Source organism: Nasonia vitripennis (assembly GCF_009193385.2).
Source record: "Nasonia vitripennis strain AsymCx chromosome 2 unlocalized genomic scaffold, Nvit_psr_1.1 chr2_random0002, whole genome shotgun sequence".
NCBI lineage: Eukaryota > Metazoa > Arthropoda > Insecta > Hymenoptera > Pteromalidae > Nasonia > Nasonia vitripennis.
This window is the reverse complement of record NW_022279608.1, coordinates 2653333-2672377: the sequence shown is the minus strand read 5'-3', so window position 1 is coordinate 2672377 and position 19045 is coordinate 2653333. Positions and strand designations below refer to the sequence as shown.

At 38.4% G+C, this 19045-nt stretch overlaps 1 protein-coding gene across 16 annotated transcripts in view; it reads right to left on the bottom strand.

The window, feature by feature from the left end:
* The window catches only part of LOC100680429 (protein unc-79 homolog), a 2400004-nt gene that overhangs the window by 400996 nt on the left and 1979963 nt on the right, over window positions 1-19045 (bottom strand). For 14 of the 16 annotated variants that reach the window (XR_004345182.1, XM_031923950.1, XM_031923946.2 and 11 more), the window contains one exon: window positions 16521-16615. The exons of the other annotated variants lie outside the window; for them this stretch is intronic. Coding sequence is in view for 13 of the 14 variants with exons in the window: in XM_031923950.1 (XP_031779810.1) it covers window positions 16521-16615 (95 nt within the window). In the remaining variant the exon portion in view is untranslated. The remainder of the gene's footprint in view (window positions 1-16520; window positions 16616-19045) is intronic. 16 annotated transcript variants of the gene reach the window in all.

The window sequence follows — 19045 nt, the reverse complement described above, 5'->3', positions numbered from 1 at the left end:
ACTTTCATATATTTTCATTTTATAATATAGAGCTTACACAATTCTAAGAAGGTAAGCTTGAAATTAGCAAAGCCATTATCTTTCATACATATATTAAACCAGAGGCACTGTAGTTTGTGGTACATCATTTTGGTATTTCTATGCGATAAAGCATAATATAAGTAATCGCATATATTGTTGGAATAACTAAGAAGCAAAATTGAAAGAAATCTTTGTATTATATTCATGTAACAAATTCAAGACTACAATCCATAGGAAAGCGTCTCTTTTTGTAATTCACAGTGTTAAAAACCACAAGCGACATTCTCAAGATGATATTTTTATAATCCTCAAAATGGCAAAGTGATTTTCATCAATGAAATTAATAATTATGTATATCTAATTTTAAGAAATATTTGTATGTAGGAGCTCTGGTCCCCTCGAAAAATGTGCAGCAGCAGCGGCTGCTAATCACAATATCCGCGACACATAATACGCATACACACTTAAATTCACATTTACACTCAAAAAAAAAATATATAATAGCACTATAGTAAATCGGAAATTGAAGAAGAATCCAATGCGCGAACCTCTCTAATGTGGGGTCACCCCCACTGGCATCCGGAATAAAAGAAATTTAAAAAAGAGACAAATTTCTTTCAAATTCAATCACGCACACTCACTCTTACAAACTCAAACTCACACAAACGCTCCCAGGTGCAGCAATCGATATCTATTTTTTTTTCTGGGCGACGAGGACGTCAGCCTGCGCGGCCTCGGACGTGCCACGTACGAGCACCAGGCTCTCCGTCGGCACATCCAGTAGTACCACCAACGATGCAGGCGCATCCTCAGTGAGGTAAGCCGCCACCTGAGAGCTCGCGCGTGCAGAAATGCAAGGTATGCATCTCCACCCGCGCGACCGCTCGCGGTCGACGAGTCGCATCGACGACAGAGCGGGTAGATCACCGGCGACCACCAAACTGGACGGAGCTCCCATTTTGGGACTAATACACGAGCTTGTTCTCCACCTCTGCCTTCTTCTTTTCTGCGCCTCCAAGTGCTCTTTGGGAGCACCCACCCATTCCGTGACATTATGTAAAACCAAAAAATTTTTATATAATTTGTGGCAACTAGATATGCAGAATCAGTAGCTGAAAATACAGTATGAAACCTATGCTAAAATCTTTAATAATGTAATTACCAATGCCAAAATAAAATATGAATTTAACCTAGTGTAAAATAATTCCAATAGCCCAAAAAACTATAGAAAATAATAAATACAAATACCGAGAAAGTTAAAAAATCTAATGATGCCATAAATTCCATAAAAGTTTATAATGGGAAAATTAAAAACAAAGTCGAAGTAGCACAGAACATGAATACTTTCTTTTGCGAAATCGGAAGAAACTTAAATATAAATACGGATAAATAATAAATTGAGTATAAAAATGTAAATATTTATTTATATAATAGTATTGTAAATAATTAAAAAAGGACAGTTCATCTGTAGATAGTCAATTTAGATAGTAGATTATTTTTGGAATTTAATCTTGAAATCATATTTTAACTCTCGTTTTTATTGTCTGATATATTGTGAAATTAATGTAAATAAATCAATTTGGTATTCAAATAGAAATTCATTTTTTTACTTAATAACCAAAATATTTTATAATATTTATGTATGATGAAAATATTTTAGCATTATGTAAGATGAAAAAAATTAAAAATCCAAATAATTCTAGCGAAGAAACTCCCATAGTACATGATGAACTCATTCAGTATGTAGATGGTAGATATTTAAGCCCAATGGAAGCTGCTTGGCGTCTACAAGGATATCCTCTTTGTGGTAAAATACCCGCTGTAGAACGTTTAGGAATCCATACAAAAGATTAACAACATATAGTTTACGAAGAAAATAAAGAATTGCAAGCCTTAAACAATAAAGAAACTACTTTAACAGCATGGTTTAAATTAAATAAAATTGATGATTTTGCAAAAACACTTAAATATGTTGAACTGCCTGAATATTATAGATTTAATAAAAAATCAAAATCTTGGTTAAACGTTCACGTTCTTCTCAATACAATACTATTGCTCGACTTAATATCGTATCACCAAAAGATACTGAGAGATTTTTTTTGAAATTAATACTAAATCAAGCAAGAGGTCCAACTTCATTTGAAGATTTGGAAAATCATAAAGATATAGAGTATCAAACATATAAAGACGCAGTTCTTGCAATGGGCTTAATAGAAGATGATTCACATATTTTTATTATTTTTTAAGAAGCTTGTCACATCATGCTACCATTTCAATTACGTAAATTTTTTGCATGGTTTATTTTAGTAGAAAACATACAGGTTAATACAATTTGGAATAAATTTAAAAATTATTTCACGGAGGATTTTAAGACAAATAAAGAGAATAATGCTCTATCTCATATTCAAATTATATTAGAGAATGAAGAAAAATCTTGCAAAGATTTCAGTTTACCAGAACCAAATAGTATTATTAATGATAATGCAACATCTATAGATAATGTCTTACAAAGTGCCGATATCTTTAAATATATGTTTGATCAATTGACCGATGATCAAAAGGCAATTTTTGAAGAGTTAGTTGACAATGAACACAAAATTTATTTCATTGATGGACCTGGAGGTTCGGGAAAAACGTTTTTATATAAAACATTAATTTATTATTACATGTCATTAAACAAAAAAGTTTTATCAATGGCATGGACTGGTATCGCGTCTATTTTGTTACCTAGGGGATTGAGAAGTCATCGAACCTTCAGATTGCCTTTAGATTTAAATAATATTGAAAGTGCTTTTTTGAAATTAGAGTCTGACAAAAAAAGATTAAGAGAGGCTGATTTAATAATTTGGGATGAAGCTTCAATGATACCTAAAAAAGCTTTAGAAATTATTAAGCGTACTTTACAAGTTGTATGTCGTAACGATATTCCTTTTGCGGGAAAATTAATAGTATTAGGAGGAGATTTCAGACAAATTCTTCCAGTAATTAAAGGTGGATACCGAAACTCTATCATAGAAGAAACAATTAAATATTCAACTTTGTGGCCTCTTTTTAAAATCTTGAAGCTCAATAAAAATATACATTCGAATAATGTAGAATTTTCCTCTTTTTTGTTAGAAATAGGAGAAGGTAAAGTCGATAAATTTGAAATTCCTCAAAAATGGAAAACTACCGATGTTTGCAATGAAATTTATAAAAATATTAATTTAGGTGCCTCCATTAGTAGCGTGATCTTAGCTCCTCATAATGAAGACATCAAAATTTTAAATAACAAAGTTCTAAAATTATTACATGGCGAATCAAATACATATTATAGTGTAGATTATGCAACACATAAAGGAGTAGATCAAACAGAGGAAAATATTCATTTAAATTATCCAGTTGAAATGTTGAATAATATCAGAGAAGGTCTTCCACCACATAAACTTAATTTGAAAGTAAATGCAATAGTGATGTTAATTAGAAATTTAAGTATTACAAATGGTTTATGTAATGGCACTCGTTTAAAGATTACAAAATTATATGAGTATAACATTGAAGCAGAAATAATTACAGGCAAAAACATTGGACAGAAAGTTTTTATACCGAGAATAACACTAAACACCGAAAATTCATCTTCGTTTCCATTTACTCTTTTTAGAAAACAATTCCCAATCATATTAGCGTTTGCCATAACGATAAATAAATCACAAGGCCAAAGTTTTGATTCAATAGAAATTTTTTTGAAACGACCATTGTTTTCGCATGGTCAATTATATGTTGCATTATCTCGATGTCGAAATCCTGATAATATACGTATTCAGAATGAGTCAGGTGAATCAATACAAAATATTGTTTGGAATGAAATTTTAAATATTTGATTCAAAACTGTTTAGTCAATTCTTAGGGTTTTCGATCATAGAATAAATTATTATTCATTTTTTTTTAGATTTTTTTCAAATAAAAGACCTGTATTTATATTAACTTCTTGCTGCGTTTCAATTTCAAATTTTAAAATCATTTCGTAGACATTCAGATTAGTATGCATACATAAAATTATTTTACAAGAATCATCAATATACACAATGCAGAACAAAACAGAAACATAAATGATCATTTAATAACAATAATGAATTAATTTCATATTATTATAGGACATGATATAATAATGTCTAATTAATTTATAAATATTAAATGATTATTTAACATATTTACTTAAAAAAAGTTTCCATTGAGATTTCGTCCAGTTAAAAAATATAGAAAAAAAATCAAGATTTATTATCAAATTAACTACGTATTTAAATTTCTTTTTTCAATATGAATACAGAAAATTAATTAACTGATAAAAATTAATAAAAGTTAATTTTTCTTAATTATATCATATTTTACGTAATTCAAAGGCCAAACATTTAATTTAAATACAAATCTGATTTGATAACAAATTGATTAATATCCATTATTTTTAACAAGATATTATTTAGATTAAATGCATAAATTAAAAATATTAAAATGATTATAAAGATTGTAAACTTTTTTTAAGTAAATATGTTTCTGCAGGATGAAGGATGGTATTAGGTGGAGTCTTAGGGGAGGAGGACTGGTATCTAAGACTCCCGTGGTTATATGGCTCTAGGCGATGATTCCACGGTTTTTTATTAAATTATTATATAAAAAATTCAAACTGTTAACAATAGATAATTTCTAACTTGATATATATCCAAATCAATAGTATAATTTTATTTACTAAATAAAATTATTGTTCATAGTAGCCTTTATTTTATATAATTATATCATGTCATATAATTACGTAAAATAATTGGCGAATTTTATAATAATAATTTAAGAAAAACAAAATAAAAATCAACGCGCCTGAAACACATTGTATGTATATCCATATTATAATGTGCTTCTGACAGTACCTCTTGGGTGGTGTGGAAATCTGTCGTTATTATCCTTTTAATTTAAACTTTAACCCATCGTTATACCATTTTTCCAATAAAGGAAATTTTGTCGATCTTCTTAATTTGATTATAACACATAATTATACCATTATTGAAAAAATGGAACTTTTGAAATCTTTTTGACTAAGTTTTATAATAATCATTTTAATATTAATAAAATTGATTTAAGAGGGGCCATCGGAGCGGATGCGGAGGGGCTTGCGGAGGGAGTGTGGAGGGGCTAGTGGAGGGGCCAGCGGAGGGGCAAGGAGGGGGTGCGGTATTGATGGATATTGATATAAATTTACACATGCATCTATATATATATATATAATTCTATCAAGTTATTTTTTGTTTAACGAATAAAATTATTTTGAATCAATTACATATATTCTTTCGCATAGCTCGGATAGCTAATTGAATATAGGTACACGTGCATTCGTCTAGTATATAGTATTTATCACATATATGGGGGAATTTGTCGCGTTGGCCACACTGTCACGAAGATAGCCCAAAAAACACTCTCAGGTACCCTTCGGTATATTCGGTATATCCTCGAGTATCCTTAGTATACCCTTAAGTACTTCCGATATATCCCTGGGATACCCCTGGTATACCTCCGGTATACACCCGTATATCCTCGAGTATCGGAGGGCAGTCGTATACGCACCGCACCGCCGGCATTGCTGCCGCCGCTTGCGAATACTGACGCAAGATGGCAGTATGTCTGAGGTAGCCGCGAACGCCAATCGCCATGTACCCGCACGTTGAAGTTAAAATTACTTAACCCATATGCCACTGTGAGGATGCTAGAGATATAAGAGATGCAGTTTTCAATTATGCAAAGTATACATGATGAGAAACAAAATTTTGAAGCCCAATATCTTTGAAACTAACTGGTATCATAAATAACCCAAAGAAAGGGATCAAGATGCTATACAATACTAACTAAATCCAAAATTTTAAATTGATTATTGCCTTTTTACTCCAGTTATCGCGTCACGTAAAAAAAAAAAAACGATCCACAGTATAGAGGGTGAGAAAAAAAATTTTGAAGCTTAATATCTTTGAAACTAACTGGTTCGCAAACAACCTAAACATAGAGATGGAAGTGCTATATAATGCTAACTAAATCCAAAATTTGAACTTGATTAATGCCTTTTTACTTCAGTTACCGCGTCACGTTGAAAACGACTTTTTTCAGTTGTTCATGTTTTTCTTAGGATCTGCCCCATAAAATGACTTAAAATTAAAGTGAAGTATAGTCCTAATAAGTTTCAATAATCATGATTTTTTTTAGAAAAATTCAAAATTTAGGTTTTGAGTTAAAACAATTTTAAAAATTTGTGCTTTATGATGTGTAATATAAAAAGACAAACGATGATATAAATTTTCCGCAGTAAAACGATAGGTAATTGTATTCTCTTTCAGGTACATATCAAGCAATTTACTTTCATCACCTTTTCCAATTGCTTTATTAGAAAAAACTGAAATCTCAAAACTAAAAAATCGATATAAAAAACAGATCGAGAAAATGTGAAAACGGACTGTTATTCCGCTATGTACTAGTAAAAACAAAGAAAATGAGACTTGGTGGATTAAAATCCGCTGAGTAGAAGCTGAGCTAGAGGCGATACGAATGAACACACGCATCCAGCCATACGGACATTTTTTGAAAACACTATTTTCCGACTTAAAATACCTCAAAACATATTTCCTACATGTTTTTACACAAACTCCAAAAATTACTATTACAAGCCTTTCTTAGGAAGGAAGCAAAAGAAGAACAGAGCATACCTGGACAACTTACACAAGACCGGAGGGCATCAAGAAACAAAAACCAGCCAAATCATAAGCTACCCACAACTCTAAGGGATAGAAAGGGCAAACCAACTAAGTCTCTAAATACGTAAAATAGTGACCCTCGACTTCTCAGATACAATTCAACAATGTGCTCTCAGAAACTTACACTCTGAAAAAACGATGCGTGGAACCAAACTGCGACCCTCTAACGATATATTCAGCTCTCCGCCAGGCAATTGCTTATCTTATCCACTGATAAAATTATCAAAGATAGAAATATCAGCCACGAAGCTAAATAGATTGCATTGCATAACCTGCATTCATACCAAAACTGCTGGTGGATAAAGTATTCTTCTTGAATCTAAGCCCAAATTATCCATTTGTACGCCTAAAATCCTACAGACAGTGACAAAATTTACAAAACATTGCACCGAGTGCCACAATAGGTCAGCAGAGATAATTAAGGTTTTAGTACGGTAAAATTAAAGGTATTTATACTGTAATGGGGTTAGCCGTTAAAGCGAGAGGAATGAAAAGCAGCTTGTTGCAGGCCTCTTGCAGGCTATGCGAAGCCTGGCCCTTAGCGCAGTTTGCTACACGTACTCGTCCTTGAACACGTGAGCCCGCGGAGGCGTCGTGAGTTTTATGCTACTCAGCTCGGTCGCGAGTAATTCATGTATATGAGAGACAAGCGCTGGAAAAGGTAAAGAGTTAGGAGCGAGTTCCGAGGTCAAGTTTAGAGGTAGTTTTATGTAACGCAAAACAGTGTATAAATACGGCGCGAGGCAAGAGAGAGACGAAGCGGAATCTAATGCAGAGTGAGAATAGCGATCAAGCAGGTACTTACATCCACACTCGCGCAAGTTCGCTCGGATGCCTCGTGGCTCGTCGGAGTGGCGCAAAGCGGATGACCGTGGCCCTGGCTGGGCACTAGGGAATACGCCTCGTGGCCTTGAGTGTGTGGCTGGATGCAGCGGGGAGACGGGCGGCAGATGATGCACCGCTCATCACAAATACGCGGAACTGATTCGCACCAGGAATACTTCAACCGGCGACTCACTGAGGACACGGTACTATTGCAGCTACAATCCTACGGGATCCGCACACACGCAAAAGGAAATATAGTTTGAGGTTTCTCAGGAGACTCGACTATTCAGCTCGGTGATCGGAAGCTAAGTCGTCCGGCACGGAACGCGGCAGCATGGGCCGTGCGGACTCTCTCCCACTCTCTCTCTCTCTCTCTCTCACTCTTCCTCTTGTCGACACACTCACACACGCGCGCGGCTCTCTCTGTGCGTTTGCAAAGCTCTCTGCTCTCTCACTTACCTTGCAGCTGAAATAACACATGGGTGTGTTTATATATATTTATATATAATGTGGGAGAGAGAGACATAATGAGTGTACGAGAGTCAGCTCGTTATATGCCCAGACGTTGATAGTAGGGGGTACCAACTCGATCAACTAGTCTCTCTCGACCAATGGGAAATAAAAGATTATAGTTTGAATAGTAGAAAAATATTTTGATTTATTAAACATCTAAATTAAGGTGTAATAAGGTACTATATCTTAAAGGGCTATTAGCCTCTTCGTCTCTCTTGTCTAAATAAAGGAAAATATAATGAAATAAACGAAAATCGAAGGCGTCGGTGCCATATAATAATGGTTATGCTTCGTAACAGCGAACAAACAAAAAAAAGTAGGAACGTATAACATGATCAGTCTCCTGATTTTAAATGCTGCAAAGCTTGATAAGGGGTGTAATGATCTTCCCAGTAGATGTTTCTAGTAGTGGTAGCGTTGAAACTCTGGAACTTGCGGTGAAGGAAGTAGTTGGGGCAGTTCTTAGTCCTTGACACCCCTGTCAGATTGCATACCTGGCAGTATCTAACGTATCTCAGATCTACGCGAGGGCCATCCATCTCATCACAAGGCACCGTAGCATGTTTGTTCATTATGGCTGTTGGTCCAGGATCTCTTAGAGGCAGCTCGCTGGTATGCTGAGCCTTTGGCATGCTGGCCTGAAGGACCTCGAGCTGGTGCAGCTACTCTCTAATATGTTCGAGCTCGTGCAGCTTCTGCAGTTGCTTCAACTTCAGGGCCTTCCTTTGCTCCTCCTTCTTCTTCTCCACATGCCACTGAGCTTCAGCCTTCTCCACATGCTCCCTTAGCTTAACTGCGTCCTGGACCTTGCTGAGGAAGTCCGAAGAAATCACCGCTTTTACCCTAGCGTCGGAATTTCGCGCGAAGAGGAGCACCTCCTTATAGGCCGCTTCCTCCTATCGTTGGGCCTGTAGGCGAGCTTGTCGACAAGCGCGAGCATTAGCTTCGAGCGCTGCCCACTTCTCGCGCATCAATGTCAGGTGATCGCTGGTGGTTGGCGGAGGAGGAGTGTCCGGAGTTGTGCACAACCAGTCTTCTTCTTTAGCAGGATCTTGCTGGGCATCAGCCTCCGGCACGATGTCCTGTGGTGGTTTCTCCTGGCTTGGAGGCAGAGCTCTGGGTTCTCTGGCTACTCCTGTCAGGAACAAGAAGAGGTCCGACCACGGAGTTAATTCTCCTAGAGTCGGCGGGATTTCACTGGTCTGCGCGAGGATCATCTACTTTACCAGCTTGCTGACTTGCTGTAGCAGCTCCGCTGGTACCTCAATGACCTCAAGACCCCTACCAAACCACAAGCAATAAAACATGGTTTCAAAAAAAAAATCTTTATTCATGTCGATTTTTCACATTGAAATTATTTAAGATTTAATGTTTAGAGCGAAGAAATCGTGTCCTCGAGACTTAAACTTCAGTGTCACAGTTTAAATTTTGAAAAAAAAGGTAAAAGCACATAAAATGGCGGCTAACACGGGAAAATCGTGAAAAAATTCCAGAATTTTTTACTTGAGAATGATTTTAGAAAAAAGACTTTAGAAAAAAATTTACTGAAGAAAAAGTTCTTAGATTAAATAAAAAAATACGTTGAATTCATTATTGCTTAGTTTTATCAGATCCAGTCATAAACAGCTTGCGAGATGTTGAAGAAAAAAAAACTAAAGAATTAACTTCACAAGCTCAAACATTTCTGATGAAATGATAATTCAGTAATTCTAATCCTCAATAAATGTCTCAACTTTGCTATGTAAAAATTATAAAACATTACAGATATAAAAACTAAAAAAAATTAAAAACAAAAAAAAAAACAACAAAAAAACCTCTTTGAAGACTGCAACCTGACGTAGTAAAGGGGCTTAAATCTGTTTCAACGCAGATGACTAATAGCAGTTCATTCAATAATTACAGCTAACAAATAATGTGACTAATTTACTTGTAATAATGTCTTGAATTACGTGGTTATACGATTCTGCGTGTTTCCGGTCTGGCCTGTGGAGTCGGTTATTATTATTTTTAGAAAAAATAAAGCGATTTAACTCGCTGTTCCCAGGGTTAGGCTAGTTAGCCTGCTTGTGGTTTGGTAGGGGTGGCTTCTAGGGGTCGCATGGGTTTAGGGGAAGGTGATACAATAATTTCCGCACCTGTAGCTTAAACTTGATGCGTTTTAAAGAGTTTAAAAAAAATCATGGCTCTACGATTAAAAATGACGCGTGGCTCGAATTTTGTCCATTTTCTCCCACTGTGCGGCGGCCTCCACTGGCCGTCTTCGTCGTCTTCTGCTTCTTGAGCATTTTCGAGGAGCTCTTGTGTGTTGGTTAACTTGCCTCGGTAAGTCTTCATTGTCTTCTTGAGCTTCGGGAGCATATTATCGATGACTAAGTTAACCTGGTCTTGCGGATCCCATGGCTGGTCGAATCGACTTAAAACGGTAAGGAGGGATACTATATAGTGACTATAGAGTCCCTCATGGGCTCGTCAGCACCTTGCGTGCGTAAGTGAGCTTCGACCACCAGACTCCGTTTATTTCTTTTGGTCCTGCTATAATTATTGAGGGCTACTCTCTTAAAATCTTGGTACGTTTGCAACGAAGGCCTCAAAGTACGGTACCAGAATAGTGCAGGCTTCTCAAACATGGGGACCATGGAGTCTAGAAGCTCCTCATCGGGAATATTATTTAAACGCCTATTCTCCTCGACTTGCTCTAAAAATTCTTCGATACTCGCTCCTTTGTCGCCTGAGAATTTTAACTTCCATTCTCGAACGGTTTTACCGAGGTTTTTTGTTTCTCGGATGGAAGGTGTCCGGATTATACCATGTGCCGCTTGGTGCTTATTCCGTAGTCGGATAAGTTGTACGAGGATTCAACTGCGAGAGCGAATTCTTAATCGGCTGAGGCCAAACCCCCCGTCCCAGCTCGAGCATACGGGCTGACTAGAGACGGTCACGGCCGGCAATCAGACTTTGGGATTTGTGCAACGAAAACGCACAAGAATACAGGCCCCCGTTAGGCTCGTTGCTCGGCGATATGACCGACGAGCTCGACGAAGGGACTTATACTACGAGCTTCCTCTCAGGTGGTCCGAAATTTTACGGCTACTGAACCGTGAATTCGAGAACTGGCAAGGTATCAAACAAATGTAAAGTCAAAGGTATCTCGCTAAATTTCTCGAATTCTTTGAGAATAAATTATCCTAGCATTAAGAGTAAATTCCTTATCCTAGCATTAAGAGTAAATTCCTTATCCTAGCATTAACCAAAATCAAAAATTCCTGAAACGTCGAGCCTACAAACTCCTTACCCTTGTCGGATTGTAAGAGTATCGGGACGCGTCCGTCGCTGCGTTCGAGTATTCGTCCGAAGGCTGCGGTGACGTTGGCTGTAGTTTTATCGCGTAAAGGCTCCAGCCACGCGTGTTGACTCAATACATCCACCACTAGGAGTAGGTAACAGTATCCGTCATTGTGCTCTTTGATCGTGGTTAATTGAAGCAAATTGCACTCCCATACGTCGTCGATGTTGCTCACGTTGTAACTTAATCGCGAAAATTTACGCTTAACAGGTCTGTGAAGAGTATAGGCGTCTTGATTACTAAGCCACTCGTATATAGGTTCTTTCTCCCGCGTGTCAGCCGCGCTAAATAATTTCCTTTTCGATTTACACGCACGAGATTGCGCGCACCCGCGTAACCAGCCTCGCGCGAGGTATCGTAGTATTGATGCTCGTACGGCGACGACATGCTTAAAAGTTTGCGAGACGTAGCCACTTGTTCTTTGCTCGATTTCTCGTCAAAGCAGGCGATGCCGGTGATTCGCTGCTGCTAGCGTTGTGTATTTCCATCAACGCGTCGATGATCTCTTTACTAGGCAGTCGTCGTTTCGCTGTATTATTCGGCTCTGTCAAATTTTTACCAATTTTCACTATTTCCGGGTTTCCTATCAGCTTTATCGGTGTGTCGACTGTCTTGATGAATTCGGCGAAAGGTAAACGGCCGATAGGCATTTCCGACTGATCTAGTGTTTTTTTTCCTGCTTGCGACAACGTCGCTAATCAGTTTTATAATGTTGGAATCTTGTATGGGCCGGCCGTCTATACTGACTCTGTCAGTGCTATCCCACTTGAGACGATTGCCGGCAACGGTTTTCCAATGTTTCACCAGAAGGCGCGTTTTTTGAGCGTAACTCTTGGGCACGCTGTCGAGTATAATTTCTTCAGTCTGTGGTGCCGATGTGACCTCTATTTCGTCGACGTCGCGCTCGTAATCGTGTTCAACGTGATGTTCGGAATCTTTAAAAAACAGATATCGCCGCAGTACTTGTAAATAGTTTTGACATTTTTCACGCTCATCTGTAAATTTTTTCGAATGTAGAATTATGTGCATCTCGGAATCGAGTCTCGACAGATTGTCGCCGCACGTTTGAACAGAGTTTTCACACAACTCGTTTACTACTGGCGCTGCTGCTGCTGGCTCAACGTTTTCCATGTGCGAAAACATATCTTTGGGCACGATAATCATTTTTCTCGCACAATCTATTTTAGTCTTCCGCTACTGCTGACTTTGAATTAAATAACTTCGAGACAAGAGCCCCGATAATATGTGCGAGTAGAAGCAGCAAAAAAGCACCACCGTGCTGTACGAGAACTCGTTTCTTTTTCTGCCAATCGCTGAAAGATTTCTCATTATTGCAAATCGTCAATATTCTCAGCACGTTTTTGTGCTTTTTGAGTCGTCGTTTATGCGAGTCTTTGATTTTGATTACACCTTGCAAGATATTCAAAGCACACTCGCATATACAACGCACGAGTCTCTTGCTGGCTATGCGTAAAAGAGACGTACGTTGTTGGCCGTCCATGTGACAAAGAGTATTCAGTACAGCTACTCGTTTTCTGTTGAAATGCTTGGTTTCCAGTGCAGCCACGGGTATATAACAGCCAGCCTGTTTCTTCTTCGATGTTGTTGGCGCCATAGCTTCTCGCCTACTGTCTATGCCGAGAGCTCTGCACACGTATTTTGTATTTTTACTTTTTACCGAATTTCGGCACGTAGGCGTACTGAATATCATCGCTTGGGAATATACACGTGCAAACCCTATACTCGTCCACAGCCGCTTGAGTTAGATCGAGAAAAAGATACGAGTGTGGTCCGCGCGTAGCGTCTATGTAAGCCTCCTGCAGAAACCTCGGATCTTCCAGATAAATTTGTCGCGCGAGATGCCGAATCTGAGCTCTGTCGCAAGGATTTTTAAATATAACAGGATACTTTGAATTTAAACTTATGTCGCGCTGAGACTTTCCCTGGTGAAAAATATTCTGCGTCGCCAGAAAGACCGACAAATTCAAATGATGAGACGGACGCGAGAACAAATCCAGAACTATATCGTTCGATAATTCTCGCATCAGGTCGTCGAGAATCACAGTCTTCGCTCGATTGTCATAGATCATCAGCACGGAGTGCGAATATTATTCGAATATGGAACGCTGACAGTTACGCTTCATTTTAAACGTAATCGCTAGAGAGAGAAAGAGAGAGAGAGAGAGAGAGAGAGAGAGAGTGCAATGCTATGTCGCGATGAGCAAGTAGGAGATAGAGAAGTGAGACATGTCTATTCCGGTTCAACGTATCAGCGTGGACGAGGTGTATTTATTGATGGTTTGGCATACGCTACGCGTCTGACGGGCGGATATCAGCTACCAACACACAATCAAGGTGAGAGAGAGAGAGAGAGAGAGAGAGAGAGAGAGAGAGAGAGAGAGAGAGAGAGGAGGAGGAGATTTACGAGTTCTTTCCTGCTGTACCTCCATGATACAAGATCATTAATTTCTTCGAAAGTCATCTATCTGCCAATCATTGTGAAGAGTGTAAACCAGCTTCAAGTGCGTATAGTCGATCAACACAATTGCTTGATTATTTTTAGCGGAGAGATATTCACCATCAGCTTACACCTTAAGCAAGTATAACGAATATCGTTTACAATAGCAAAGTTAGACCTAGCTATATAAGAAAGTCAATGAGTTGCAGCGAGATCAGTTGTCAGCAAATCACCAAAGCGCTAACACGTCTAAACATAGAGATCTTGAAGTACCTCCTTGCGGAAGATAATGCAGGAGATTCCAAATAGATACAACAACAGCGACGAGATACGCATAGCCATTCAATATCAAGGTTTATACAATCTTGCCTTATGCAGCTAGCTGTATATCTACGTCAAGCTGATGAAAGCCGACTGCAGCGCGGTTGAGCCCATGCGATTGGTAAACAACGCAATATGTTACATGTTCGAGGAGACTTGATACAAAATAAACACCGTGAAAATCAATAGATTCTTTCAATCCCATTCAGAGCTTGACGTTTGAAAATGCTGGCTGGTAAGACATCGAAGAGATATTTTAAGTGACCAATGATGCTGGCTATGTTGATATCAACATGCCGTTCAGTATGATACTCGGCTTTGCCGAGGACTATCGCAAAATTGTGGTACACGTCAAACAAGAGCCCATACTGACGAGATCAAGAAGTAATTTGCTCGCACCCACGCAGACAGCTAGTATAAATGCGGTTGAACAAGACGAAATTAAAATTGGTCTTTAACAAACCAAGTGGCTCATGCCCTACGGCCCCTGCGTTGTCGCATCAAATGTGCACAAAATTCGTCTGCTGAATTCCATCGAGAAGAACGAGCCGATAAGCATGAATTTTCGTAGCTAGAAACTTTACGAGTATCCGCTTCTTCCCATCTTCACAAAGCACGTGTAAGATGTAAAAACGTCGAATCACCTGGAAAAGCTGCGATTCGTCATTCTCGATCTGCAGACTAATCGAAAGAATCTGAGAGCTGGGAACACCAGTCGTTTCGAACACCGAAATCTCAGCAACGTTAAACTCTTCCTCAATTTCCAGTATTATCCCTATGAAAATTTTAATCCGGATATCAATCAAAATCAGTACTCTGTACTATACAATATGTACGAAAATTTCCAGAACGTCTATTACGACAAGAATCCTAAACCGTTGCTAAAGAAGGCGGACTTTATTACACACATACGTCTCTTCGTAATCGACTGCTCCAAGCAGAGCGAAACATTGAAGAGTGCACTAATCGACGTTGGTCTGGAGTTTAAGTTACGTGATGATATTCTCGCCAACACTTCGTCCTACCGTCTCATCTTGCACAATCGTATCATTCAGTATAGTCCAGTCAGCAAAGACGTGAAGAAACTCGTATAATGGAGTACGCTGCTAATATGCAAGGCTTCAAGCAGCCTAGAAACGATTTCATTCTCAAGAAGCTGGCTATTGTCTCGCTCACGGATAAGAGCGAGGCTCTAGTCCTGCTATTTCAAGAACTATTTCTTTGAAAAATACTCACGACAAAGTATCGGAAAGAGAATTGGTGACTAGAGCGCGCTAATACCGGCTTGTCCTAGTCATCGGGCAAAATAGCCTACACCAAGGTCGGCAAGCTGCTCCGGGAAGCTCTTCGAGACGCCAGCAAGATCATCATCAGAGGAAACCTACGCAAACGATAGCTAGAATGTTTCAATTTCGCCGCTACAGATATCTGTATTTACGGATATCCATCGGAAGATTTGCCAAAAATTGTGAATGTATACACTATTCACAATGGAGTCTACAAGTCTACATGCGCTCTGCAACATGCTAAAATCATAAAACTCTACTATCTCACTAATATTTGCATGGAGTGGAAAGATGGAAACTAAGAAATTCGCTTTATATGCAAGCAACTAAAAAGTGCGACGGTAGGTCGAGAGTAAGATCTTAGCCTGCTGTACTAAAGGTACCGGGATCAATTCGTGGCCGCAGATATATTTTTTTTCTCGCGTAGCCTGGGTGAGCCACGCCTGGGTAAGCTGGTAGCCGTGATATTCCGTCGCGATAACTCTGGGTGAGCCGTGATATTCCAGGTAGTTCTAGGTAAGAAAGTGGGAGACTGAGCCGACATGTTTTGCCGCTTAGGTGAGCTGGTAGCCGCGATCTTTTGGGTAACCCCAGGTGAGCTGGTAGCCCCATGGGCTGGCACCCGCACAGATTATCTGCTAAAAAACAAAATTATTTAAATTCTTTCATTATTTTTCTTGGGTACAGCTACCAGTATAGCACCTACACCTAGTTTACCGCCAGCATTTTCCAGATATGTTCTTCTGAAACGTGTCAAACTATAACCGGTTTGTTTAATAAAATTTATTACTCAAAATTTCTTCTCTTTTATTTGTTTTTCTTGCGTGACCTCAAAAAAGAAACAAAGGGAATTAGAAGAAATGTTCTTCTAACCGAACAACTTTAACAATTAAGTGAGTTTGATTAGTAATAAATTTACTGTAGAAAATTTTTGTTTTTTATTCGTAAAATTCAATAAAAATAATAAATTAAAATATTACAATTTATACCTCTATTAATATCTGCAAAGGAGCTATAGGGTTAAGTTCATTGAAGTCGATCAACGCATGAACAATGCTTTTGAAAAATCTTGTGCAAAATGTGCCTGTAAAAATTAATAATTTGATGTTACAATTATAATATGTTAGTGAAATTTGTGAAAAATATTCCTAGAAAAAATGTGTATGTGATTAATATATGATTAAACCAAAGTTAAAAAACACGGTAGCGCTCCTATGGCAAGTATAAGTTTCATTCACTGTGCCGTCGGAAGCACCGAAACTATATTTACACTTTTAATTTACTAATCTCTATCTTATTTGCCTTTTAAAATTCTATCACTTTTTAAAGATAGGATAAAAATAACAATTCGAAGTAGCTGAATTGAAAACTGAATAGTTATATGTATATGTTGAATTACTAATAATCTAATTCTTAACATGCATTTTTAACACAGAATTGTGACGGCAGACCCAGCCCAGGGATAAAAGAACAGCAACAGATAACTTGCCTGGCGTAGGCAAGTTACCGACCGAGTGGTGCTAGTAGCCAAATGTAAATAGTCTACCTATGCGCGGGTAGATGGCGTACGCGCATATAACACGGAGAGAGGGAACAACTCGGGTATATAAGGAGCCCCGGAGCCAGCAGCGAGCATTAATGATCTGGCTCTCAACTGAGTAACGTGAGAATGGTAGTACTCGCTGCTTGCTCCGGTCTCCACCATACCTAGTAGTCCATGAGCCCCAGGCTCTCGAAGAGTATGTGTGCAGTCCACTCCATCACCTGTAGGCTGAGATCCATCATCGCTCACAAATATTTATTAAAAGAATAAATGAATAACTTTGCAAAATATAAATAATTTTGACCCTTTATTAGAACATCCTCTCCCATCCCCCCATCAGTTGTGTCATCGGTGCACAGGATGGTAGTACCCTGTTCTTAGGTGGCTCATCTGGTCGTAGATTCATGGTGCGATGGTATTCCCTACACATCAGTCTAATAGCTGCGTGGTTTACCTAAGCGTGCGGGGCGTGCGTAGTGGATAGACCCTACTCACCTCCTTCAACACGCGAGTAGCTCTCCTCTGGTGAGTCTTCCACTTCAGAACATAGGGAAAGCTTTTGTCCACTCAACAGATATTACTGGGTGGATCAGAGTTCGTCATCGTTCTTCGTATGTGCTTGTCTCCTGATTTACTAACCTCGGGTCACGAATTCCTTGCGTTCGCGCTCTAACCCTTCGCGGACCGTTTCAGAATATAATAAAAAAGTAAATTATGTAATACAATCAAAATTCACGCGTTCCTCAATTCCCTGTTGAAAAAAAATGACGTTATTGGGCGTATCACAAATCGAAACGAAAAATGACGTTATTTTGTTAAAAAAAAAAACATTGTTTCTCAAATCTTAAAATTACTTCATTTTTCGTCATTTCACGCGTCAGAAATTTAAGCAAAATAATGTCTTATTTTCATTTTTTTTCTGACTGAAAAAATACGAACATGGCGTCATTCTTTGAGCAAGCTAATCCTATTAAAGATTAAGACATACAGTTAAACAAAAATTATAATCGGTAGAACACCACAGTCAGAGTTTTTAGATATGTATTATTTGGTAAACTTAAAAAAAAAACTAGCGCGCTACACACGGCTTTACATCCGCGATGGCTTGCTATCTATCATCAATTTGCATTTTGCGTATAAGGCGCGATTGCTGACGCTCGCGCCTCGCGCCAGCTATGCCAGCTAGTGCGAGCGCAAAGCACGAGCACCGTACAGCTTTTGTTACCGAGTTGCTTGAGTGATAGACTCGCATGCTTTAAAAAATAACCCTACCCACCCTATTATCGCCCCTAACGTGTGTTGCAATCGGTTCTAGTGCCAAGTTACTTATTAAAAACCAATCCAACTTTTACCGACTGTACGAAGGCCCAACAAAAAAATGGCTTGAAACTAAAGAAGTGCAAAGAATTATAAAAAACTAAGAGTTGGTTGCCCTTCCTTTTATAAACATCTATCACAGTGCTTAGTTTCAAATTAAAATATTAACGCATTAATAAATTGCAGTTCAACGAAAATCAGTAGCTGAAGCGTGCGTATGCTGAGAATTTCGCATATGCACGCTGCGGTTACTGGATTTCGTTCAAATGCTATTTACTAATGCATTCATATTTTTATTTAAAACTTTGCACAGTGATAGATATTTATAAGAGGAAGGGCATCTAACTCTTGGTTTTTCATAATCAGTTGCGTTGTCGTGCACTTGTTCAGTCGACTCGGTAAAAGGTGTGTTTTGAACTCTTTCCGCCTGAGTAAATTATCCCTCGGGAGGAAATAATATATTGTACAACTAGAGGGGGAAACGGGATATTTCTAATGAAGGTAAGATTTGAGCACGAGTTGGAGTCGAGGGCGCCGTAGGCTTGACTTGACTAGAGTGACTTGACCATAATATTCTATATTAGTCCCATAATAACCTATATTAGATGCTCAGAAATGTACTACAAAAGCTAAACTGCAAAAAAAGAATTGTCT